General features: G+C 46.0%; 1 protein-coding gene across 3 annotated transcripts in view; it reads right to left on the reverse strand.

Moving 5' to 3' along the window:
- Positions 1–1,530: 1,530 nt before the first annotated feature.
- IHO1 (interactor of HORMAD1 1) overlaps positions 1,531–26,037 on the reverse strand; it is a 60,864-nt gene continuing 36,357 nt past the window's right edge. The window contains exons 5-8 of one of the 3 annotated variants that reach the window (XM_073350829.2): positions 25,010–25,058; positions 23,738–23,825; positions 21,110–21,213; positions 1,531–1,866 (exon numbers count right to left, since the gene is read on the reverse strand). In XM_073350829.2, coding sequence (XP_073206930.2) covers positions 1,708–1,866; positions 21,110–21,213; positions 23,738–23,825; positions 25,010–25,058 — 400 coding nt within the window. In that variant the 3' untranslated portion in view covers positions 1,531–1,707. Of the gene's footprint in view, positions 1,867–16,310; positions 20,265–21,109; positions 21,214–23,737; positions 23,826–25,009; positions 25,059–26,037 lie in introns of those variants that run through there. The other 2 variants (XM_073350827.1, XM_073350832.1) reach the window with 2 other exon arrangements.

Raw genomic sequence — 26,037 nt, forward strand, 5'->3', positions numbered from 1 at the left:
AGGTTTTGCCTAGAGGGATTCTCTATGTTTTTAATCTGATTACCCTGTAAGGTATTTCCCTTCCTGATTTTACAGAGGTGATTCTTTTACTTTTTCTTCAATTCAAATTCTTCTTTTAAGAACCTGATTGCTTTTTTCATTGTTCTTAAGATCCAAGGTTTTGGGTCTGTGTTCACCTATGCAAATTGGTGAGAATCACAGAATATCTGGGTTGGAAGGGACCTCAGGAGGTCATCTAGTCCAACCCCCTGCTCAAAGCAGGACCAATCCCCAATTTTTGCCCCAGATCCCTAAATGGCCCCCTCAAGGATTGAACTCACAACGCTGGGTTTAGCAGGCCAATGCTCAAACCACTGAGATGCCCCCCCCCGGGTGATTTTTATCAAGGATTTTTATCAAGCCTTCCCCAGGTTTGGGGAGGATTTTGAGGGGGAAAGATGTTTCCAAGCAGGCTCTTCCCCTGTTAGACGCTTGGTGGTCACAGCAATAAAGTCCAAGGGCAAAAGGTAAAATAGTTTGTACCTTGGGGAAGTTTTAACCTAAGCTGGTAAAAATAAGCTTAGGGGGTTTTCATGCAGGTCCCCACATCTGTACCCCAGAGTTCAGAATGGGGAAGGAACCTTGACAAGAGTGGAAGAATTACTTCTCGTGTCTTGCTTACAATACTCCTGCTAATACATCCCAGAATGATGTTTGCTTTTTTTGCAACAGATTTACACTGTTGACTCATATTTAGCTTGTGATCCACTATGACCCTCAGATCCCTTTCTGCAGTACTCCTTCCTAAGCAGTCATTTCCCATTTTGTATGTGTGCAACTGATTGTTCCTTCCTAAATGGAGTACTTTGCATTTGTCTGTATTGAATTTCATCCTATTTTCTTCAGACCATTTCTCCAGTTTGTCCAGATCATTTTGAATTTTAATCCTATTCTCCAAAGCACTTTGCAACCTCTCCCAGCTTGGTATTGTCCGCAAACTTTATAAGTGAACTTTCTGTGCCATTTTTTAAATCATTGATGAAGATATTGAACAGAACAGGACCCAGAACCGATCCCTGCATGACCCCACTCGTTATAGCCTTCCAGCCTGACTCTGAGCCACTGATAACTACTCACTGGGAATGATTTTCCAACCCGTTAGGCACCCACCTTATAGTAGCTCCATCCAGGTTGCATTTCCCTGGATTGTTTATGAGAAGGTCATGCGAGACAGTATCAAAAGCCTTACTAAAGTCAAGATATACCACGTCTACCGCCTTCCCCCCTATCCACAAGACCCTGTCAAAGAAAGCTATCAGGTTGGTTTGACACAATTGTTCTTGACAAATCCATGCTGACTGTTATTTATCACCTTATTATCGTCTAGTTCTTTGGAAATTGATTGCTTAATTATTTGCTCCATTATCTTTCCGGGTACAGAAGTTAAGCTGACTGGTCTGTAATTCCCTGGGTTGTCCTTATTTCCCTTTTTATAGATGGGCACTAGATTTGCCCTTTTCCAGTCTTTTGGAATGTCTCCCGTCTTCCATGACTTTTCAAAGATAATCACTAATGGCTCAGATATCTCCTCAGCCAGCTCCTTGAGTATTCTCAGATACATTTCATCAGGCCCTGGTAACTTGAAGACAGCTAACTTGTCTAAGTAATTTTTGACTTGTTCTTTTCCTATTTCAGACTCTGATCCTACCTCATTTTCACTGGCATTCGCTATGATGTCCAATCGACACTAACCTTCTTGGTGAAATCTGAACAAGATAGAGCTTGTGGCGAAAGAGGCTTGCTGTTTAGTAGTGCACCTTCCACAAGGCTGCTGGTCAGTCTCTCTGTCTCTCTCAAATCCGGTGAAGACCGCAGATTTTCACATCCCTGTGAGACAGTCCACAAATAAGGCCAAAGTCACAGTGCTTATGAGAGCTGGCAATCCTGATTAATGCGCCCCTGAAAACTGCCCTGGAGCATTGACTGCAGGGATTGACCCTGTCTGGGCAGCGGCAGCGGAGAGAGGAGCATAGCTGAGCAAAGCTCTTTCCATCTCTCATTTCTGTAGCCATGCCAGGAGGTTCTCCTTGGCATCGGAAATGCGGGAGTGCTCTCCATTCCACAGGGCCTAGCCATGGTCCATGCACATGGACGGGCAGCATGGCAATCAGTTCTGAGAGGCTGCAAAAGGAGGTAGAAGTGGCAAAGGCTAGACCCAGCCAGCAAAGAGAGCCCCACACCTAGGTTACTTTCCTGGGGAACGTGCAGAACAATGCATAGATACACATCATTCATAGAATCATAGAATATCAGGGTTGGAAGGGACCTCAGGAGTTCATCTAGTCCAACCCCCTGCTCAAAGCAGGACCAACCCCAACTAAATCATCCCAGCCAGGGCTTTGTCAAGCCTGACCTTAAAAACCTCAAAGGAAGGAGATTCTACCACTTCCCTAGGTAACACATTCCAGTGTTTCACCACCCTCTGAGTGAAAAAGTTTTTCCTAATATCCAACCTAAATCTCCCCCACTGCAACTTGAGACCACTACTCCTCGTTCTGTCATCTGCTACCACTGAGCACAGTCTAGATCCATCCTCTTTGGAACCCCCTTTCAGGTAGTTGAAAGCAGCTATCAAATCTCCCCTCATTCTTCTCTTTCGCAGACTAAACAATCCCAGTTCCCTCAGCCTCTCCTCATAAGTCATGTGTTCCAGTCCCCTAATCATTTTTGTTGCCCTCCGCTGGACTCTTTCCAATTTTTCCACATCCTTCTTGTAGTGTGGGGCCCAAAACTGGACACAGTACTCCAGATGAGGCCTCACCAATGTCAAATAGAGGGGAACGATCACGTCCCTCGATCTGCTGGCAATGCCCCTACTTACACATCCCAAAATGCCATTGGCCTTCTTGGCAACAAGGGCACACTGCTGACTCATATCCAGGTTCTCGTCCACTGTAACCCCTAGGTCCTTTTCTGCCGAACCGCTGCCGAGCCATTCAGTCCCTAGTCTGTAGCGGTGCATGGGATTCTTCCGTCCTGAGTGCAGGACTCTGCACTTGTCCTTGTTGAACCTCATCAGATTTCTTTTGGCCCAATCCTCTAATTTGTCTAGGTCCCTCTGTATCCTATCCCTACCCTCCAGCGTATCTACCTCTCCTCCCAGTTTAGTGTCATCTGCAAACTTGCTGAGGGTGCAATCCACACAATCCTCCAGATCATTAATGAAGATATTGAACAAAACCGGCCCCAGGACCGACCCTTGGGGCACTCCACTTGAGCCATTGATCACTACCCGTTGAGCCAGACAATCTAGCCAACTTTCTATCCACCTTATAGTCCATTCATCCAGCCCATACTTCTTTAACTTGCTGGCAAGAATACTGTGGGAGACCATGTCAAAAGCTTTGCTAAAGTCAAGGAACAACACGTCCACTGCTTTCCCCTCATCCACAGAGCCAGTTATCTCATCATAGAAGGCAATTAGATTAGTCAGGCATGACTTGCCCTTGGTGAATCCATGTTGACTGTTCCTGATCACTTTCTTCTCCTCTAAGTGCTTCAGAATTGATTCCTTGAGGACCTGCTCCGTGATTTTTCCGGGGACTGAGGTGAGGCTGACTGGCCTGTAGTTCCCAGGATCCTCCTTCTTCCCTTTTTTAAAGATGGGCACTACATTAGCCTTTTTCCAGTCGTCTGGGACCTCCCCCGATTGCCAGGAGTTTTCAAAGATAATGACCAATGGCTCTGCAATCCCACCCGCCAACTCCTTTAGCAGTCTCGGATGCAGTGCATCTGCAGCTGGGTGCCAGGCTGTTTGTAACCACGTAACAAGTTTAATTGAGCCCTCTGCAGTGAGAAATGAAGTTCACGCACTCCCACCCTTTGCAGACAGCTGCCTGCATGCTTAGTAATCAATTGACAAACATTTGGGTCATCTCCAGTGATCCCTGCTAACAGCACAGCATTGAGTTATCACTGGCCTGCTTTTCAGAGGCGCTGAGCCCAGCTCCCCCGGAGGATGGTGGGAATGACAGGTGCTCAGCTCTTCTGTCTTCTCTGCAGCAACTCACATTGTTTTTCCAGGTGTTCCACCTTCTCCCAGGACGCAGCCCCCTGGGCTTTGCAGGGACTGGTTTGTGTAGTCCTCTAGACTGGGACTGGATGGCCTCATACCAAGCACAGAACACCCTTGTTATAAAGAACCTGTCGGGTCCAAGCCTTTTGTTCCTTATAGTGAAAGGACAATCAAAACGTTAGCCCCAGGCGGCGGGGGTGGGGTTGTCAGAGTGGTGGCTGGGATTCAGGGACCGGGTTCGGTTCATTACAGCCAAAGGGCACTATAGTGAAGGTGCACTGTAAGGCTCTAGCTTGTACTCTGGATTGCAAGGCAGAGTTTGGAGTCAGTTGCTGGGCTTTCCAGCATGGAGGCCACGAGAACACGTGACCCAGGGGTTTCACCCCAGTGTGTAAGGGCAGGGGAGAAGAGGAAAAGTGGGAAATGGGGAAAAGGGGAGAAGTGGGAAATGTTTGGTAACATTTTCTTTACTTTCAATAGCAGAAAACTTTCTAAACCTGACAAACCTGACAAGGTTTCTTACTTTGTTTTCCTTTCTACAGACATTCTTACCCCCAAAATAACAGCACTGACATACATATTACCATGGAAACATAATCCCAGTGTCACTTCAGCTGGCAATTAAGCAATAGGCAAGTGAGGTCTCTGCAGATGCATGGCTCCAGTGAAGTTATCAGCTGCACGTGTAGGTAGGAAGGAGGGCCAAACCTCAACGTGATCCCACCCTGACCTCACAACGAGGTGCCCAGCAGGACCCCCCCTGGGCAGCATTGCTGCAGCCAGTTACTAGCCCTCAGCCTCCCTCTGACCCCCAAGATTCTGCCTTGTGTAACACCGACAGACCCCAGCCGTCAGTGAGTGGGACTGAACCTGGGACCTCTGGAGCTAAATGCAGGAGCCTCTACTGCATGAGCGAAAAGCCACATAGCACAAAGCTCAGGCTGTAGCAGACCAGAGGGGTCAGAGCACCCCACCCAGGATGTGTGTGGGTTACACTTGCACCCTGACTCGCCTCATGCACAAAGCCTCACCGGGCCACAGCTTGACAGGAGGGGAATGACTGCCAGCCCCACTGTGCTTAGCCACAGTGCCCCGCACAGGCAGCTGCAGCAAATGGGGCCAAAAAGCAGGAGGATGTGGACCTTAAAAAGGCCCCTCTGCCCACCGTCTGCCTGCGGGCAGCGTCACGCCACTAGGCTGACAAATATGCACCATTGTTATTAGTACAAAGCCTGGTGGTGAAGCTGTGTGAATAAACCTGGAGCTGAGCCCCACCAAACTCATCTCATACAGGGGCACCAAATCTCCATGAGATGGGACAGCTTGGAAGGCTAGTGAGCTGGGCGGGGTTCTGACTGGGGGCTTCGCGTGAAAGGCGACCTGTAGTGCATGAGCAAAAGCTTCAAGCAGCCCGTCCGCCAAGAAGAGCTAGAGCTCATGTTGCACTTTCAAGCACCAGGCTGCTGTCTGGAAAGAGGAGTCAATTAAACTAAGTCCTGACCTTTTTGGAGTGGCAAGGGCAAAATGTTCCACATGGTACTCCGCCTCCTTCAGACTCCCTCTGCAACCCAGTGCCCCGCCTGTTCTTAAAGAGGGCGCTTCCTTTAACCAAAATGTAACAACAATAAAACAAATACTGATTCAACAGCCAAAATCACTTTGAAATAGAATGTTTTGCAATACAAAATAATTCCACCAATTACATTTATTTGAGGGCTCCACACTAATGTAAAAGTCGTACAGCTATATGTGCCCTCAAAGCATAAGAACCTAAGAACGGCCATACTGGGTCAAACCAATGGTCCATCTAGGCCAGTAACCTGTCTCTGACAGAGACCACTGCCAGAGCTTCAGAGGGTGTACAGGGGTGTACAGAACAAGGCAGGAATGATCCACCAGGCTTCCCCTCCTGGCTTCTGGCAGTCAGAGTTTTAGCATGGCCTCAAGCATGGGGTTGCATCCCTGACCATCTTGGCTAATACCCATCGAGAGACCTGTCTTCCATGAACTTATCTAGTTCTTTTTTGAACCCAGTTATACTTCTGCCCTTCACAACTTCCTCTGGCAGTGAGTTCCACTGGTTAATTGTATGTTGTGTGGAAAAGTGCTTCCTCTTGTTTGTATTCAACCTGCTGCCTATTAATTTCATCAGGTGATCCTTGGTTGTTGTATTGCAGGAAAGGGTAAATAGCATTTCTCTCTTCAATTAACACACCAGTCATGATTTTATAGACCCCTATCATATCTCCCCTTAGTCGTCTCTTTTCCAAGATGAACACTCCCAGTCTTATTTATTTTTCCTTGTATGGAAGCTCTTGATCATCTTTGTTGCCATTCTCTGAACCATTTCCAGTTCCACTATATCCTTTTAGAGATGGAGTGACCAGAACCAGATACAGTATTTAAGGTCTGGATACACCATGGATTTATATAGTGGCATTATGATATTTTCTGCCTTATTTTCAATCCCCTTCCTAATAATTCCTTATATTCCGTTTGCCTTTTTAACCACTGCTATGCACTTTGCATTATCCACCTTGAATTTCATGTGCCAGTTTTTTGCCCAGTCACCCAGTTTTGTGAGATCCCTTTGTAGCTCTTTGCAGTCAGCTTTGGATTTAACTATTTTAAATAATTTTGTATCATCTGCAAATGTTGTCACTTCACTGGTCATTCCCTTTTCCAGATCATTAATGAATATGCTGAACAGCACAAGTCGCAATGCAGATCCTTGGGGGACCTGCTGTTTACCTCTCTCTATTGTGAAAACCAAACATTTATTCCTACCCTTTGTTTCCTGTATCTTTTAACCAGTTACTGATCCATGAGAGGACCATCCCTCCTGTCCCATGACTACATAGTTTCCTGAAGAACCTTTGGTGAGGGACCTGGTCAGAGGGTTTCTGAAAATCCAAGTACACAATATTGATTGGCAAAAAGAAAAGGAGTACTTGTGGCACCTTAGAGACTAACCAATTTATTTGAGCATAAGCTTTCATGAGCTACAGCTCACTTACTCTTGTCCACATGCTTATTGACCCCCTCACAGAATTCTAGTAGAGTGGTGAGGCAGGATTTCCCTTTACAAAAGCCATGTTGACTCTTCCCTAACAAATTATGTTCATCTCTGTGTCTGACAATTCTGTTTTTTACTATAGCTTCTGCCAATTTTCCCAGTACTGAAGTTAGGCTCACTGGCCTGTAATGCACAGGATAGCCTCTGGAGCCCTTCTAAAAAATTTGTGTTACATTAACTATCCGGTCATCTGGTACAGAGGCTTGTTTCAGCAATAGGTTACATACCATAGTTAGTAGTTCTGCAACTTCATAGCTGGGTTCCTTCAGAACTCAGGTTGGCTATTGGGAAAAACTTTTTCACTAGGAGGGTGGTGAAGCACTGGAATGGGTTATCTAGGGAGGTGGTGGAATCTCCTTCCTTAGAGGTTTTTAAGGCCTGGCTTGACAAAGCCCTGGCTGGGATGATTTAATTGGGTTTGGTCCTGCTTTGAGCAGGGGGTTGGACTAGGTGACCTCCTGAGGTCCCTTCCAACCCTGATATTCTATGATTCTATGATTCTTGTGTGAATCCCATCTGGGCCTGGTGACTTATTACTGTTTAATTTATCAGTTTGTTCTAACACCTCTTCTATTGGTCAGTACTTCAGATTTGTCTCCCCAAAAGGATAGCTCTGATGTAGGATCTCCCCCACAACCTCTGCAGTGCAGACCAAGGCAACAAATTAGTTTGGCTTCTCTGCAATGGCCTTGTCTTCCTTGAGTGCTCCTTTAGCATCCTGGCTGTCTAGCGGCCCCAGTGCCTGTTTGGCAGGCTTCCTGTTTCTGACGTGCTTAAAAACATTCTTACCCTTTTGTGCTACATCTTTTCTTTAGCAAGTTGCTTTCAAGTTCTTTCTTGGCCTGCTGTATTATCCTCTTACACTCAGACTGCCAGAGTTTGTGCTCCTTCTTACAATCCTCACTAGGATCGGACTTTCACATTTTAAAGGATGCCTTTTGCCCCAGTGGCATCTATTACTCTGCTGTTTAGCCACGGTGGCACTCCTTTGGTCCTCTTATTGTCCTTCCTGGTTTAGGGTACACATTTCATCTGATCCTATATTATGGCATTTGTAAATAGCCCCCATGCTGCTTGCAGGCATTTAACCCTTTTGACAGCTCCTTTCAATCTCTATCTAACCAGGATCCTCATCTCTGTCTAGTTAAATGGTACAGCGATGGGGTGCTTTGTCACCATCCTGGTCGGGGGTCAGTAGCGTATTTCTGCTGCAATGCTCTTTATTCACACATCACATTTCTATCCATAGATTCTGTGGTTCAGTTTGTTTGATATAAATTGTTTATCATATTTGACTCTCTGCTTTCTTTAACATAATGCCACTCCCCCAACAGCACACCCGACTCTGTCATTCCTGTATATATTATACCCTGGTATGACCACAGCCCACTGATTATCCTAATTCCACCAACTTTCTGTGACACCTGCTAAGCCACCCTGACCTCATCAGCCCACCGCGCACTCAGGGGGCTGGGGGCAAGGAGGCACCTGTTCCAAGAGAGCCCCTGCTAGAGCAGCCACTTGCAGCATCACACGTGTTGGAACGCTGGCCTTCCTGTTAAATATGCGCAGCCCGGCAGGACAGACCAGCCGAGTCGAGTCCCTTGGAAGCCAGGAGATCCAGACTACATTGCTACAGTACCTTCCAGGCATGAGTTCATCCTTTGCCCCTTCTACTATTCATGTCATCCCAAGTAGTGAAAGAGCTGGCCTCGCATCCAGGGCATTTGATGCATGTACCCAGCACATCTCCACACACCAGTGTTTAACACCAGCTTGAAAGGAAAGTTTGTGAGCGCTCATCTCCACCGTGAGAGCTTCATGGGGGCGTTATTTGCCCTGCCATGCTATCGCCCTTTCATAGACTCTGAAGCCGACGGGCCCCCTCCTCACATGCAGCAAACACCTGGTATTTAGCTCAGTGATCAGAATACGGCAGCTTAGGGCAGGGCTACGCCACAAATGAAGGTAGAGGAGTAGTACGGGCAGACACACCTGGGCTAGCTCTCACCTAGCGAGCACGGATAACATGGAGGACATGGTGGCAGGGATTTCACTGCAGGCTAGCCAGTCTGTAACGGAGTGGGGCGTAGGTGGTCTGGCCTAGAAGTCACAGCTGGCTGGGGTCTGCACATCAGGGATGGTACTCGCTGAGCAGCAGTTGGAGGAATCGCAAGAGCCAGGTTTGGTAAACAGCGAGGCTGGGATCAGAGAGCAGGGCTCAGAGACAGCGCCAGGCCTGGCACAGAGAGCAGGGCTCAGAGATAGTGCCAGGCCGGAGTCAGGGGCAGTCAGGCTGAGATCAGGAGACAAGGTGAGGTCTGAAGTCACAGCAGAGCAAAGTCTATGTGGTTACCCAAACAGCTTCCTGGGCTAACCCCTGGGGTTACATAGGGCACTTGGCCAGAGGGCTGAAAGACACGGTCACTCTGGGGCTTGTGGGCGGCACGTCCTGACTGTGCTGCTGTGGGGCTGCCTGTGGCTTGGTGGGAACACTAGCTGGCCCCTGACCCTTATGTGCCCCAATACCAGCCTGGCAGGGACCCAGGGTATGGGCGTGTACTCAGGCAACTAGCCCACACCACAATGGCTATGTGACTTTTGTTACCTGTACTAGCTAAATGGGTATCTAGCTAGCATTGTGGGATAGACTAGATGACAGTGGTCCCTTCTAAAGCTATGGTTCTATGATTCTATGCCTCCCTGCACTACAGTTACACCTTCATTGGTGGTGTAGACATACCCTTAATCCCTGTGCATTGACAAATGGCTAGGACCAGGGTATTGCTGTTATTATCTAAGAGGAATTTCCTACCAGCAAATGAATGAACTCTATGGACTGGTCCAGTTATAGCACAGACTTGCCTTTAATCCAAATCTTTTGCTAGTCCTGGCCTTTCCTACTACAGTGATTTCATAGGTTGTTCCATCCCACAGTTCAAGATCACTTACAGCTTGTCAACACAGGAGTGAAATAATTTTTAATCCTTTTAGAAAATACATGGAAATTGGGATCCCAAACTTGGAGCTTAACAGTTTTATATACTTTATTCCCAACTACAGCAATCCTTTCTTTGTTTGTAGTTAGGACAAGGCTACAGAGCTGTGGGAAGGGGGGAAAAGGATCTTCCTTTTGACTAGCCAAGAGATGCACAAGAGAAAAAAGAGTGAAACTGAACAACCAGACCAGAGAATTAAGGTTATAGGCTAGTTAGTTCAACCCCAGTCCTGGGCAAAATCATGGGAAGGCCGATCTGGGATGTACTCAGTAAAGAAATAGAGGCTGGCAGCATAATTAACGCCAGTCAACATGGTTTTATGGCGAATCGGTCTTGTTAAAGAAACCTGATTCTTTCCGAAGAAGATTGCGCATTTGGCTGAGACAGGTAACGGTGGTGGCCTAACAGACGTCTATGAAACACTGCACTTCGTTGCACGTGAGAGTCTGATTAAAAAATTAGCACTACTGAAAATCAGTTATAGCATCTATACGATGGGTTAAAAACTGGTGAATGGATAGATCTCAGAAAAGTAATTGTAAATGGAGAATCATCATCCAACTGAGTATTTCTGGTGGGGTCCCAGAGGGATCTGTTCTCAGCTATGTGGTATTCAAAATCTTTATCAGTAATCTAGAAGAAATCTTTAACAATAATCTAGAAGAAAATATAAATTCATTGCTGGTAAAGTTTGGAGATGACACTAAAATTGGTGGAGTGGTAAATATTGTTGGGGACAGGCCAGTTACACAGACCAACCTGGTTTACTTGGTCATGTGGGCTCATTTGAACAAAATGCATTTTAACATAACGAAATGCAAGGTCATACGTCAAAGAACAAAGAATGCAGGTCACACTTACAAAATGGGGGACTGTATCCTGGAAAGCAGTGACACTGAAAACAACCTAGGGATCATGGCAGATAACCAGCTGAACATGAGCCCCCAGGGCCATGCTGTTGATAAGGGTGCTAACTCCAGCCTGATATACATAAACAGGGGAATACCACATAGCAGTAGGGAGGTGGCATTACCACTGTATATGATATTAGTTAGACCATTACTGGAATACTATGTCTAGTTCTGGTGTCCACCCTTCCAAAAAGGAGTCAGAAGAGAGCTAAAGGATTGATTCAAAGTCGGGAAAACAGGCATTCGAGTGAGAGACTTGAGATGCTTGATCCAGTTAGTTTATCCAGGAGAAATCTGAAAAGGAGGCAACTTGATCATGGTCAACAAGAATCTATATAGTGTGATAGACCCAGGCCAGTTGGGTACAGCAGAGTAGCAGAAGGCAGATACACTGGCCACTGGATTACCAGTTTTCTGTTCCCTGACTGACCAGAGCAGGGGCTGCTCCAGGCTAATGAGAATATCTGACTCCAATTAACCTGCAAAGAGTCAGGTGAGGCCATTAAGCTAATGTGACCACCTGACTCTAATTAAGGCCCCTCTGATAATATAAAAGGGCTCACTCTAGTCAGGTGGGGGGACCCAAGGAGAAGAAGTGCGGCTGAAGGGCTGGTTAATGAAGACACCCTCAAGTCATTGGTAAGGGAGCCCTAAGGTAAGGGTGAAGAAGGGAGAAGCAGGAGAGCTGTGGGGAAGTGGCCCAGGGAAATGTAGCAACTCTGGCAGTAAAAGGTTGTCTGCCAACAGCTGCTATCATTAGGGTCCCTGGGCTGGAACCCGGAGTAGGGCGTGGGGCCGGGTTTCCCCCAACCCACCACTACAGAAACACCTCCTGGGAGGGGAAAACAGGCCCCTGTCAGGACAGGAGGCTAAACTGTTTTGGCATGAGGCCGTAGAAGCAACAGAGACTGTGGGAACTCTCTCACCAACCTCCATTGCTGGATGATGATGAAAAGGGCTCAGTAGACTGTATCCCTGGCCCTAGAGAGAGAAGGGCTAGGTGGAGGGTTGCAGTGAGCCTCTGAAGCAGCATAAACCGCCTGGAAGCGCGGGACCCACGGGGACAAGGTCGGAGCTCTGTCACAACAGGAAAGATACTGAATAGTAAACAGTGGTTTAATCTAGCAGGAAAAGACATGAGGAGCTCCAGTGGCTGGGAGTTGTAGGTAGACAAATTCAGAATAGTAATAAAACCCAATTTTTTTAACTGAAGGTAATTAAACCATTGGAACAATGTAGCAAGGAATATGGTGGATTCTCTGTAGCTTGAAATCTTTAAATCTACACTTGGTATCTTTCTAACTCTGACAAATTATGGTCTTGATGCCAGATTTACTAGGTGAGGTTCTCTGGCCTCTTAAGTAGGAAGTCAGACTAGTGGATTATAATGGTCCCTTCTAGTCTTAAAGATCTATGAATAAAGAAAGGGATTTAAAAGGGAGAGGAAAAAATAGTAATAAACTGAAACCTAGACACTGATCTGTATAGAAATCCAGACACTGAGGGCTGAGAAAAAAGAGGGGAAAACCCTAAGATTTGCGCAAAGAAGTCAAAAGTATAAAATGAATGTTGAATTACAAAGACGACAACAACAACAAAAACCCGAAACAAACAAAACCAGACTCTAAAGAAACTAAAACATAGAGGAAAAAGTGAAAAACAACAGTGAAGAATCTCCAAGGCACCACTGCTGTGCAAAGGAGGGTAAAAAACCCACCACAGTAGAAATCATAGAAACGTAGGGCTGGAAGCACCGTAGTAGGTCATCTAGCCCCTGAACTGAAGCAGGACTAAGTATAAGCTTGTGTACACCCTGAATTTTAATTATTGGTTAAAAACCCATCTGAAGTTTTCATACTGCAAAATGTAGTGTGGGATAAAGCTGCCTTTCTGTGTTCTCAGCCAGCATGTCCATGCAGCCTCAGCCCTGCAGCTCAGCAAAGCCGTCGTCCAACTCAACTGCAGTGATGCAACGGAAGGCACGTCAAGCAATTCGTTCCACCCAAGCCTGCCTCCTGGAGAAGATTCGTTTCCAGCATGTAGATGAATGAAACGTAACATTCCAAGATGCAGAGCACTCTTCCTATCGCAAAACAGAGTCTTGTCTGAGTAGTGATAATGCTGACTGACTCGAAAGCTGGTCTCTCTCACCAGCAGAAGCTGGTCCAGTAAAAGATATTCCCTCACCCACCTGTCTCTCTCAGAAAAGCTAAGAAATATGAGGAACAAGAGGAGATCTTGGCCCCACCTACCTCCACCTCGCATTCCTGCTCTGTCACTGTGACTGTTGTTGTTTGTACTGCCGTAGCACCTAGGATCCCGTCATGGATGGGCCAGGACTGCACTAGGCACTGTACAGACACAGAACAAAAGATGTTCCCTGCCTCAGGGAGCTTACAACTTACAGTATAGGCCAAGAGACAACAGATGGATGCAGACAGACTGCAGAGAGAGTACAAGGAAACAATGAGACATATTGGTCAGCATGACAGGTAGTGGTTTCAGCAACCAGTGGCCTAACCTCTGTCAAACTTTTTGTAGGCCTCATGGCAAAGGAGAGTTTTTAGGAGGGACTTCAAGGAGGATTGCTGATGTTTATGGGGAGCTCCTCCCAGGTGTGAGGGGAGCAGGAGAGAAAGCACAAAGATTCTTATTTGAAAATGTAATCAGTGGGAGATGGAGGTTGGCAGCATGGGCCTATCGGAAGCAGGCGTTGGCCTCTCAGTAGTAAATGAGAGGTGATAGGTCAAGCAGGGCTTTGAAAACGAAGACGAGTAGCTCATGTTTGATGTGACAGAAAGGTGGAGCCTACGGAGGAGTGCAAAGAGAGGGGTGACATGGTCAAAGAGACAGGAACAGAGAATGGTCTTCGCAGCAGCATTCTCAATAGAGATGTGTGGGGCAAGGCTGCATTTGTCAAGGCCAGAGAGAGGAATGTTGCAGTAAGTGGGACACACGATGATGATAGTTTTAGCTGTGTGGAAGGATAGGAGAGGGCATCTGTCTGGCCAGGTCTGCGCTAAAAAGTTAGGTCGACCCAGCTAGGTCGCTTAGGAGTGTGAAAAATCTACCCCCCCTTGAGCTACACGGTTAAGTTGACCTAACACCCAGTGCAAACAGCACTAGGTCGACAGGAATTCTTCCATCAGCCTAGCTACCGCCTCTTAGGGAGGTGAATTAATCACAGCAATGGGAGAACCCCTCCTGTCGCTGTCCTGCAGAGGTGGGCAAACTACAGCCCAGGGGCCACTTCTGGCCCTCCAGACATTTTAATCCGGCCCTCGAGCTCCCACTGGGAAGCGAGGTCTGGGGTTTGCCCCGCTCCGGCGCTCCAGCCCCAGGGAGCGGGGTTCGGGTCTTGCCCCACTCCACAAGGGTCCCGGAAGCAGCAGCACTTCCCACTTCTGGCTCCCACGCGTAGGGGCAGTCAGGGGGCTCCGCACGCTGCCCCCACCCCCATAGCTCCCATTGGCCGGGAACCTCAGGCAATGGGAGCTGCAGGGGCGATGCCTGCGCACAAGGCAGCGCACAGAGCCACCTGGCCACACCTCTGCCTAGGAGCTGGAGGAGGGACATGCTCCTGTTTCTGGGAGCTGCGGGAGGTAAGCTGCGGGAGGTGCCCAGGGCCTGCCCCCCAACCTCCTCCTGTGCCCCATCCCTCTGCCCCACCCCTAATCCTCCTCCCGCCCTCCGAACCCCTCGGTCCCAGACTGGAGCACCCTCTTGCACCCCCAATTCCTTATCCCCAGCCCCACCCCAGAGCCTGAACCCCCAGCTGGAGCCCTCATGTCCTCCTGCACCCCAACCCCCAATTTCATGAGCATTCATTGCCCGCCATACAATTTCCATACCCAGATGTGGCCCTCAGGCCAAAAAGTTTGCCCACCCCGACTGTAGGGAGTGTCTCTACTGACGCGCTACAGCAGTGCAGCTGCACTGTTTCTTCTGGAGACGGAGCCTAAGGATCACTGGATCACCAGTTAAGTCGCCCCAGAGTAACCCTAAACTGCAAAGCTGTGCCCAATTGACAGATTGGGGATCGGCTACAAGGCTAATTAACCTATTAGCCCAGAAAGCACAGAAGGCCCAGGAAGGAAGCCCTCAGTGGGAGACAGACACATTGGAAGTTTTTATAATGGGGATGGGGAGAGCCATTGAACCAAACTGCAAACCCTGTCTATGATGGAAACCACTTCAAGCCAGGGGGTGCTGCCACACCCCCAGAACCAGCACCCCTGGCAGGAGGACACAGACTGGCAGGCTTCTGAGAGTCAGAGCTAGGAGAGCTCTCTCTCAGGGGGAAGATCCCTTCTGTCTCCCCCCTCCGTGGCAGAGTGAGCTAAGGGGCACAGGTGCTGACTTTGTCATTTCCTCGGGGGTGCTCAACCCCCGCTCTGCCCCCACTCCACCCCTTCCCCCAAGACCCCCACCCCACCTTTTCCTGCCCCTGCCCTGCCTCTTCCAACCCTATTTTGCCCCACCCCTCCCCTGAGCGCATCCCGCCCCTCACCCACTGCTGTATGGCGCTGAACAGCTGATCGCAGCGGGCAGGAGCTTATTGGCAGGGCCACCGGTGGGTGCTCCAGCCCCAGAGCACCCAGGGAGTCGGCACCTGTGCATATGTGCAATTACAGAGCTGCACCCATCTGTAAGGGCAATGGTGAGAATGCTGTAAATAAATTGCACAAGGTGTTTGACGAGCTCTCCGAGCGCTTTGTGGCTAGAGAAGAGAAAGGAGCAGAAGGGCTCTCTTGGCTCTGACTCTCAGAAGCCTGCCAATCTTTCTCATCCCCTTCCCAATCTATGCATTAGGTACAGCTTTGCCCCTCAGGGTTATTCCAGGGAAGTTTAATTGGTGATCCAATGATCACACTGCTGAACTGAGGAGTAAATTCCACCCCCAGGTGCTAGCTCTGATTGAGCTAGAGCTTCGCCCCAGTGGTGTGTGAGGCCCCGAGTTCATACCTAGTGTCTGACCTGCATCAGTGCTGAGCACTGAGGAGCTGTGATTTGAATACAGCAAGTGCTATGTAATGCTCAGGACACTGAGGAATGCAGCAAACACCCTTGATGATACTCACATGGTTTATAAAATGGCTCCAATCTCATTTCCTCCCCCAGCTACTGCAGTAGCCTTCCAAGCATGGCATCCCTTTTCCAGGGGGATTTTAAATGGGTGAGAGCACCATTGGGAGGCCAGTGGTGTCACCTGAGGGCATATATAATTTGAGTATTGTCTAGGGTATTTATTGCATTATAATGCCACACTACGCACCAGAAAAATCACATTGACTCCGCAACCTTAATGTTCCTTTAATCATCCAAAAGTTAGGAAATGCCAGAATTAAGTTCGCCTGTGCCACCTTAATCCAGCCGCTTTGTGTCTGTGCATATGATACTGTTTTGAATTACACGATCACATCCTATTTATCCCAGCGGACCTCTGCCTCATTCAGTACCCAGGATGGACCGTGCTCACTGCATGAGGGAGAGCTTTGCAGTGTGTCTGTTAGCTAATGACCCTCTTCTTTTTTTCAGATCTTGGATGTGTGGAGATGCTGCAGCAGCAGGTGGACAGCAATGGCAATCCCTGCGTGTTTCTCAGGAGAATCCCTGAGGCAGAAAGGAAATGTCTTAATCTATGTTATTACAGTTATATTTTATTGTCCTTCTTGGGCCCTTTTAATCTGGGTGTTACGGGTACCCTGCGGAGCTGAGAGCAGCTGAGTACTACCTCTGATGCTGCCATACCTGGAGGAGGAAGACGTTGAGATGGAGATGACTTCAGCTTGACAGATGATAGTCAATGCTCCAGGAGTCAAAGCATCCCTGAAGAGTGCAGAAGCACTGTGGGATTACACTGGGAAGGACAACTGAATTAGTGCAGCTGCTGTGCTAACACTTGGTGTCCACGGTGACACCGCAGCAACGAAGATTAACCTCTTGACTGAGCACCACGTCGGCCTCACGCAACTGATCAAACTGAGCCCTGTGGTACTGCGACTGTCCGTTGGGTAGCAGCGGTGTCTGTGGATGTGTGCACTCTGCCCCGCCGGTGTGACCTCACACGTATGGTGTGTGCTAAGCCACGCTGAGCGGAGGTTGCCATTTCATTTCTGTATAAAATGGTGCCCTCCGTGTAGTAACCTCGCCTGTAGGGTGCATCTGGCTGCGGGGTATGCATGCCCACCCCACTGCAGCACTCACACCTTGGAGACTCGCTTAATCTTTTCTGTTGCTGTCACTCTCTGAGACATGTTAGTTCCTCAGAGGATCCTGCCACACTGATTGAAAATGTCACCTGTCACGTTCACCAAAGAGCATTAACACAGAATCTTACGTTACAGAGTTATAAAGAGTGATGTTATCCCTCTTCGTTAAATATCAGACAAGCTGAATAAAACTAATTATCCCAATTATATCCTCTGTAGGAGACAAACTAGCTAAACAGCATCTGCCTGTTAACCCACAGCAATACAAGCATATGAGCCTATCCCCTGAAATCATTACACAGAAATTTGACATTCATGAAGAAATGGACTTGATAATCAAGTAATAGATAAACAAGGTCTTTTTATTTTGGAATGACAAAATGAGGCCATTTATATTCATGACAGCAGATCTCTTTCCTAAATATTGAAGTGTTTCATTTGTCAGAGCAAACCTGATTCTGTGATCAATAGAATAAAATTACTTTAAGTGATCAAAACTTAAACTCGAGACTGGATGTCTTTCTACAGGAGCTGCTGTAGTTCCATCAAGCTATGAGCTTGAGGCAAGATTCTCCAGGTGGAATTCTATGGCCTGTGTTATGCTGGTGCTCAGAACTGGTGACCCTAATGGTCCCTTCTGACCTTAAAATCTATGAATTCGAAATCACCATTAATCAGAAATACGTAAGTCTTTTAAACAAAAACAGACAGAACCAATGGTTTTTCTTGGCATCTTGTTTTACGGGTGCCACCTTTCTAGGCTCTTCTTTGAGGCCCTAATACACTAGAAACACATAAGATGAAGATCTTGATTAGCTAAGAGATGCAGATGAGAAAAAAATGAGACTGAAACTGAAGAAAGTGACCAGAGAAATAAGCCTGAAAGGAGAAGAAATGCTATATTTGGTGAACACAAGATATTAGGGTTCTTTTTTCACACAAAAGGTACATTTACCCAGAATAGAGCAAAAGACTTAGGGCTAATCTTAACTGTGTGAAGTAAATCATAAGAATTCCCATTCATTTCCATGGTACCAGAATTCGGGCCCTTCGCCATCTGAACCACTCTAAAGAGAAAGAATGAAAAACTGGAATTAAAGCCCCAGGCCACAGACACTGTATTACATGTCTTTAAAAGTTTAAAATAGATTCCACTTCTAGATATAGTAACAATAGACTCAGCTGTGTTTCTGTGCCCCATAGCCTGCTAGCAGTGTTCTCGCTAGTGGAAATTTAGGCAAGCATCACAGACCCTCTTCTGCTAAGCAAAGATGACAGCAATTAGAAAACTATGGCATTTCTGTTAAGAGCAGGAAGACACCAAAATATAAAAATAAAAAAAGAGCACGTCAGCTTGCCCAGGTGAATGGGAATCCTTGCCTCAGACCTCATTTCTGGACAGAATACAGCAACATATTATCATTTACAATACACAAAGCTTGCCAATGACATTCCAATGTAATTTAGGTATGAGTACATCCTGTATATTGCCAGAGGGGGCTGCCATGTGTATGAAAAAGACTTGTCCCTCCATACAAGGCTCCAAGGTGCCATATGGTCAGTTATGTGCAATGTCTAAAGAGTGACAGAACTTGAGAAATTAAAAAGCCAACAGACCTAAAGAAAAAATGGATTGAACTAGCCACACTTCTGTTATACATCGGGAAAATCAAACAGAAAATGTCAATCAGAATAATCACTGTCAAAAACTAAGGAGCAAAATGTTGTATTCTTATGCTGGGCAGGGGCGAAAGAAAGACTTGACTTATTAGAAGCCATGGTGCTTGGGAGACTGAACCAGCTCATCTGGTTTTCACCCTTTATGTTACTCTCCCAGGGAGAGCAATCGCAGAAACAGAGAGTCCGTTTGGTATTGCAAATATCCTCTCTCCTCTTATTTTCCAGTATTTCCTTCCTCTTGGCTGCAAGCCATTCCAGGTTTTCATGGGAGTGGAGCACCGGCAAGGAGTTTTCTTTCTTTCTGTGTTGGGCCCTGCTTAGCTTTTGGTGACTGGGAGCTGAAGACCCTGGGCCAGAGTTCTCTGAATGAAGCATAACTGTATCTGTGGGAGAGTAATTTTTTCTGGAATCCTCCGACTCCATCCATCTGCTGGTCATTTTTTTTTTCAGACCACTGTCAGGACACTTGGAAAGGTCTCCTTTTTTCTTAGCAACGTACATTTGTTTCCTCACTGTTAATTTACTCCGGCGGGGTTTTTTGGACTTTTCTTTTTTTAGTCTGTTTCCTACAACTGTGATATGCATCCTGTTGTCTGTGACAAAGTCTTCGTCTCTTTGTCCAGCCATATTGTTTTGTACAGGAGGGTGGCAAAGTTGGCTCTGATTTTGTTGTGAAGGAGTCACAGTTTTGATTCCCTTAGAGTTCTTCCTGATTACCTTCCTCAGAGGTGTGGCTTGATGTATTTCTTGAGTAAGCAGCTGATGTTTCTCATGACTATCCCCAAAAACATCAGTGTTGGAGCAGCAGGCAGAAGGTGGATTGTTAGCAGAGGGTTGCTTTTCTAAAGCAGACTTCATCTCTTGGACAGTCATGTTTTCTTTGCCTCGTAAACCTGTAGTAGTGAGACTGACCTCCCTTCCAGCAGCTGTGTTTAAATCACTCTTGTGTGTATCATCTTTAGCTATGTGATTCTTCATATGGGAATCTCCATGTCTATTTGCCATTGTCATGGTGCATGGCTGAGTCTGAAATGAACTCGTTCTGCAAACCCTCATGGTCTGATAGCACTGACAGCATGTTTTCTCTTGACTGATGAGATAGAGGTCCTGTAATATATCTGGAGAGGTCTGGGATGCATTATCCTTTATGCAGCTGGGAAATCTGGAAGTGGAAATGAATGTCTGCAGTTCAGCTAAGATGCTGGGGAACGGTAGGTGATTTAACTGTTCACATAGCTTCTGATGTTGCTTATTCTGCTGAGATGTTAGTAGTTCCAGACTCTCCTTCAGTAACTGTAAATTGTTTTTCACATCTAAAATCTCCATATCTTTCTGGGGAAAGTAGTCAGCAGAGTAGAAATATTAGGCAACAACCACTAAATACTCCAACAGTAACATTCAAATCAAAATGCCTTTAGTATTAAATCTTAGACGGTCCACTTAGCTTTCATATCAACACAAGTATCAGCAGTCTGGATATTTCTGTACAGAGCCATGTTTTCAAAAAGCAATATGGTGATAACATTTCTTTGGATGGGGTGAATTTCTAATTCACTGTGATGTCTCCCTATCGTCATGAAGACAACATACCACTTCTTTCTGTGGCTTATTGCTTGCCACAAACATATACTGCGGGGCCCTTCTGGGAATGCAGTTCCACCTATGCAGCTTAAAGTCTGACATTTCAATCTTGCACCTTTATGACAAGTCATATTTTGCTCCCTCTAAGTCCCTTGTTCTCTCCCTGAGGCCCTGTCTGACCTGACTTTCCATGAGAAGCACGCCCAACCCTCTTTATCGGAGACGTACCGCTCCAGCATTCTCCAAGCTGCCAGGAACCCGGCCCTTCTAGAGCACAGCTCCCATAGCATTGGGAAATGGGGCCACCACCACGCTGATGGCACTCTGAGAGTGGCACCTTCTATTCTGACGAACAAAAGATCACGATCAACACCCCAGCTTGGATCCCTGCAGGGCAGCGTAATGCACGATTACTAGATGGCAGAGTTAGCCTAGAATTAGCATTTTAATATACATATTTTCCTCTATTAGAATGGTAACTTTCATCTTCGTAACCTAGCACAGGAAGACAATCTAATATTTTGTTAATATTTTTTAGAGAAATGGGAGAAATTCAGGACCCAGATTCAGCACAACAGATGAATTTCTGAACTTACAGCTGCAAGTCTCCTCTCCATCTCCAGTAATATCTGCTCCATTTGGCTTTTGTCTGTTAGAGCATTCAGCACTGATCCATAGTGGGACTGAGCAGTCTCTTGCACTAAACAGGGAAGTCAATAAAAACTGCATTTACTCTTTAATTTGTAAATATGAATAAAATACTGCTTGATTCTTCCCCGGGGGTTGTGAATGAAATGCTTTGCTGTGCTACACAACCATAGTGACTGACCAGCTGACATCTTCTAGGTCATTAAGCTAGGAAATAAAGTAGTTTCCCCACACCACAATAATTAGTCTTAACATAGTCACCACTATTACTAGTGCCTAATACATGCCAAAGCAAAGTAAGTGTGCAGATGAAAAATCCTATATAATCTTATACCAAAACTCCATTCTTCTCTATTGAACTAAAGGTTTCTAATCTAAACGCACTCCACAGGGAACTACAGCCTCACCTCACTTCCTGGAAAAATCATGGAGCAGGTCCTCAAGGAATCCATTTTGAAGCCCTTGGAGGAGAGGAAGGTGATCAGGAACAGTCAACATGGATTCACCGAGGGCAAGTCATGCCTGACTAATCTAATCGCCTTCTATGACGAGATAACTGGCTCTGTAGATATGGGGAAAGCAGTGGACGTGATATACCTCGACTTTAGCAAAGCTTTTGATACAGTCTCCCACAGTATTCTTGCCAGCAAGTTAAAGAAGTATGGATTGGATGAATGGACTATAAGGTGTACAGAAAGCTGGCCAGATTGTCAGGCTCTACGGGTAGTGATCAACGGCTTGATGTCTAGTTGGCAGCCGGTATCAAGCAGAGTGCCCCAGGGGTTGGTCCCAGGGCCGATTTTGTTCAACAGCTTTATTAATGATCTGGATAATGGAATGTATTGCACCCTCAGCAGGTTCATGGATGACATTAAGCTGTGAGCAGAGATAGATATGCTGGAGGGTAGGGATAGGGTACAGAGAGACCTAGACAAATTGGAGGATTGGGCCAAAAGAAATCTGATTAGGTTCAACAAGGACAAGTGCAGAGTCCTGCACTTAGGGCGGAAGAATCCCATGCACTGCTACAGGCTGGGGACCGACTGGCTAAGCGACAGTTCTGCAGAAAAGGACCTGGGGATTACAGAGGATGAGAAGCTGGGTATGAGTCAGCAGTGTGCCCTTGTTGCCAAGAAGGCCAATGGCATTTTGGTCTGTATAAGTAGGAGCATTGCCAACAGAGCGAGGGACGTGATCGTTCCCCTCTATTCGACATTGGTGAGGCCTCATCTGGAGTACTGTGTCCAGTTTTGGGCCCTACACTACAGAAAGAATGTGGACAAATTGGAGAGAGTCCAGCGGGGAGGCAACAAAAACCATTAGGGGGCTGCAGCACATGACTTATGAGGAGAGGCTGAGGGAACAGGGTTATTTAGTCTGCAGAAGAGAAGAGTGAGGGGTGGATTTGACAGCAGCCTTCAACTACCTGAAGGGGGGTTCCAAAGGGGATGGAGCTCGGCTGTTCTCAGAGGTGGCAGATGAGAGAAGAAGGAGCAATGGTGTCAAGTCACAGTGGGGGAGGTCTAGGCTGGATATTAGGAAACACTATTTCACTAGAAGGATGGTGAAGCACTGGAATGGGTTACCTACAGAGATGGTGGAATCTCCATCCTTAGAAGTATTTAAGGCCCGGCTTGACAAAGCCCTGGTTGGGATGATTTAGTTGGGGTTGGTCCTGCTTTGAGCAGGGGGTTGGACTAGATGACCTCCTGAGGTCTCTTCCAACCCTGATCTTCTATGATTAGCTTGTAGCCCCTAGTGTCTTTAGCCCATAGACCCAAAGGTTTTCTCTCTCGCTTTTCCCAGGGTCATACTGTACTCACAGGCTACTGATTGGCTTTCTTGCTTTTTGCCTTTGCTTCTCCCATTGTTCTTGTCTGATCTCAGTTTCTGTGTTTTCTCACACACCCCTATCCTGTCACAACCCAGTGGAACCCTCTGCCCACCCGGTGCTAGTTTCTGGGCAGAGTCTAGGCCTTTGTTTAAAGTGTGGCCCCTTAACTGTCTCTTACAGCTGACTTAAATGAAGAGCTCATACACACATCAGTTTGAACAATGTTTTAACTCAACCCATAACAAGGCTTCACCCAGTTCATGAAAATATATTAAAGAAAGTATGGACCTGTGGATGGTTAGGTCAAGAATTAACAATCAACTAGAGATTGGGCGACGAGTTCCTATGTTAAACAATAAGAAACTAAGAGGACTGTGCCAATCTTCACCCTATCTGTTTGCATGACATGTCCTTTTCCCTGACATAAGGGTCATTAGTGCTCCCAGTATCCAAATAACTATCATCATCTACACAGAACCAAAGATGTGCATAGTGGTTGTCTGTTTAAAAAAAAAAAAAAACATTTCAGAACTCTGCTTGACATAGCAACAAACAACGTGCAGGGATGGCAAATATTGGTAAGGGAACGAAGGTTCCAACAGGGAAAGAACGTGAGTGTAGACAAACCCATGAGCTTATAGGGTGTGAGAGTGCCCTACTAGTCTTATCTCTCAGCTTGGAGAAAACATTCGGCAGTTTGACAATGTCCTCTGCTATTAACAGAAAAATAGCAAGTGCTTACAGGTCTTAGAAACGGCTTCCAAGCAATCCAAAATTGATTTGTTTCTTGAATCCAATCTTTCTTCAAACTTGTTGAAGCATGTTTGCAACTGCAAAAACCAAGACAAATAAGAAAATAAATGGTCTGTCATCTATTCATTTGCACTACAGTATTTGCAATAAATTGTGAAAACTGAATGGAACGGCATCAAAAAGGAGTATTTATTTATAGTTTAAAATATTGTAATTCAAAAAGGCAAATGTATTAAACTAAAAATAAAATTAATGCACAGCAATATTTCTAACCTCTTTATTTTGGACTTTATAGCTAATTAATTCATTTAATTGTATTATCTATTGTCATGGTTCAGTCATATGTCATTTTGTATGTAATCAATGTGTGATTAATAAATTGTAGGATTATAGGAGTATAAGACTGACAAGTATTTAGGAGTGATGTGTGTGTACTAGGTACGTAAGTAAAGTAAGGCTGTAATGCAAGGCCTATAGGTTAAGTCCTGTAAGATTTCAATTTAGCCAGACTAGGCCTCATGCTTAAGGAGACTTGACATGAGTAGATGACGCAAGACTGACCCAATGCCAATGAAACCATAAGATTACTTTAAAAGATGTGCCAATGTATCTGTCCAGACTGCAAGACACCTGATTGTAACATCACAGAAAATTCTGCTCTGACTGCAGGTTACCATGGGAACATGTGTACGTAAATGTTAATAAGATGTAAATAGGAAAAATGGGAACTAAGAGAACAACCTCTGGAAAGTGGGGCACGCCAAAATGTATGGGGTGTGGAAGCACAGATAGATAAAAGGCAGTTGAAACCCCCAGGCATAGTCAGAACAACAAGCAGTTCCCTGGAAGGGAAAGGGTGGGAAGACTCCGAGAGAAGGCCTCAGCAGGAACTACCTTTCTATCATGACCGCCTGTTGAGAGACCCACCAGACTCTGTAATTGCTCTGGGTATGGGAGCATGAATATGGCATTGGCTATTGCTTGGGCTCTCTCAGGTTGTGTAGATGGGTGTGTGCATGTCACTTATAATACAAACACGATGTTTTGCTTGTAAGTGTGTTTGTGGTCACTGTATTCATTCTTTGTGTGCTCTTAAGAGTCTCCCAATTTAAGAGAATTGTAAAGGGCAACTCACCCTATTGATCTGAAAACTGTAGGGTCACAGAAGCTGAGCTCATGCCCTAGGGACCCTACAGGTTAATGCAGAACCATCAATTCAATTTTAGATAAAGGCTACAATGTGGAATTTGGATTTACTTACCCCCTGAATGCTTTCTTTGACATTGGAAATAAAGGTGCTTAAAACTTCACTAAAATGGAAACACAGAGAGCATAAAATAGGTATGCAAACAATACTAAAACAATTAGAAATGAGAAAGGTTAGGGAAATCATGAGACATGAAACATTGCAAGACATAATGCAAAATAAGAGACTTTGTACTTCACCCCTTAAAATCACCTTACTTTCATTAGAAAAACCTCAGTGGCCTTGTCTCTAACAAAGATTTTTTAAAAATTCTCCCACTCTTGCTTTAGCACTGGTTAGGGTTACCAGATAGCAACTGTGAGAAAACAGGACAGGGGGTGGGGGGTAATAGGTGCCTATATAAGAAAAAAATCCCCCAAAACAGGACTGTCCCTTTAAAAACAGGACATCTGATCACCCTAGCACTGGTACAACTCCAGAGATGCTAGCAATGGTGAGAACTGTAGACTGACTATTAGCATTTTTACCAATATGTTGTCAGCTCAGAATAGGACTACACGAGATGATGGTGAAATGCCTGCAGATGGTCTACACTAGAGCAGCAACAGTGCTAAAGCAATTGTAGGAAAATTTCAGAAAATCTTCAGTGTAGACAAGGCCAGTGTCAGGAAGAACTGTAACAGAGGGTAACAAAGGCCTTTCACCTGAATGACTGAATGTGTTTTCTGTAAATTAATCGACTTCTTTGATGTGTGCTAGCCAATCAGAATTCATATTCTTCTCATGATTAACCCATCAAGGGCAAAATGCAAAGATTGTTGCTAAGCAAAGAGCTACCTTGTCTCCCTTTCTAAGGATTCAGATCACTTTGGATTGATCATCTATGGACAAACTGCAGCATCCAAAAGGGCAGGGGAGGCAAAGTCTAAAAACTTTTGGGTAGGTAGGTGCACTCTATTGCTAGGGAAAAGAGGAGGGTCCTTGCAATAGTCAAACTGGTGGGGATACAACTTGATACATCATCATATTTAATTTTACAATAGTGATGCGTAATTACTATAAAAATTGTCTAATTCTTGGAG

Source organism: Lepidochelys kempii, chromosome 7 (assembly GCF_965140285.1).
Source record: "Lepidochelys kempii isolate rLepKem1 chromosome 7, rLepKem1.hap1, whole genome shotgun sequence".
Taxonomy (NCBI): Eukaryota; Metazoa; Chordata; order Testudines; family Cheloniidae; genus Lepidochelys; species Lepidochelys kempii.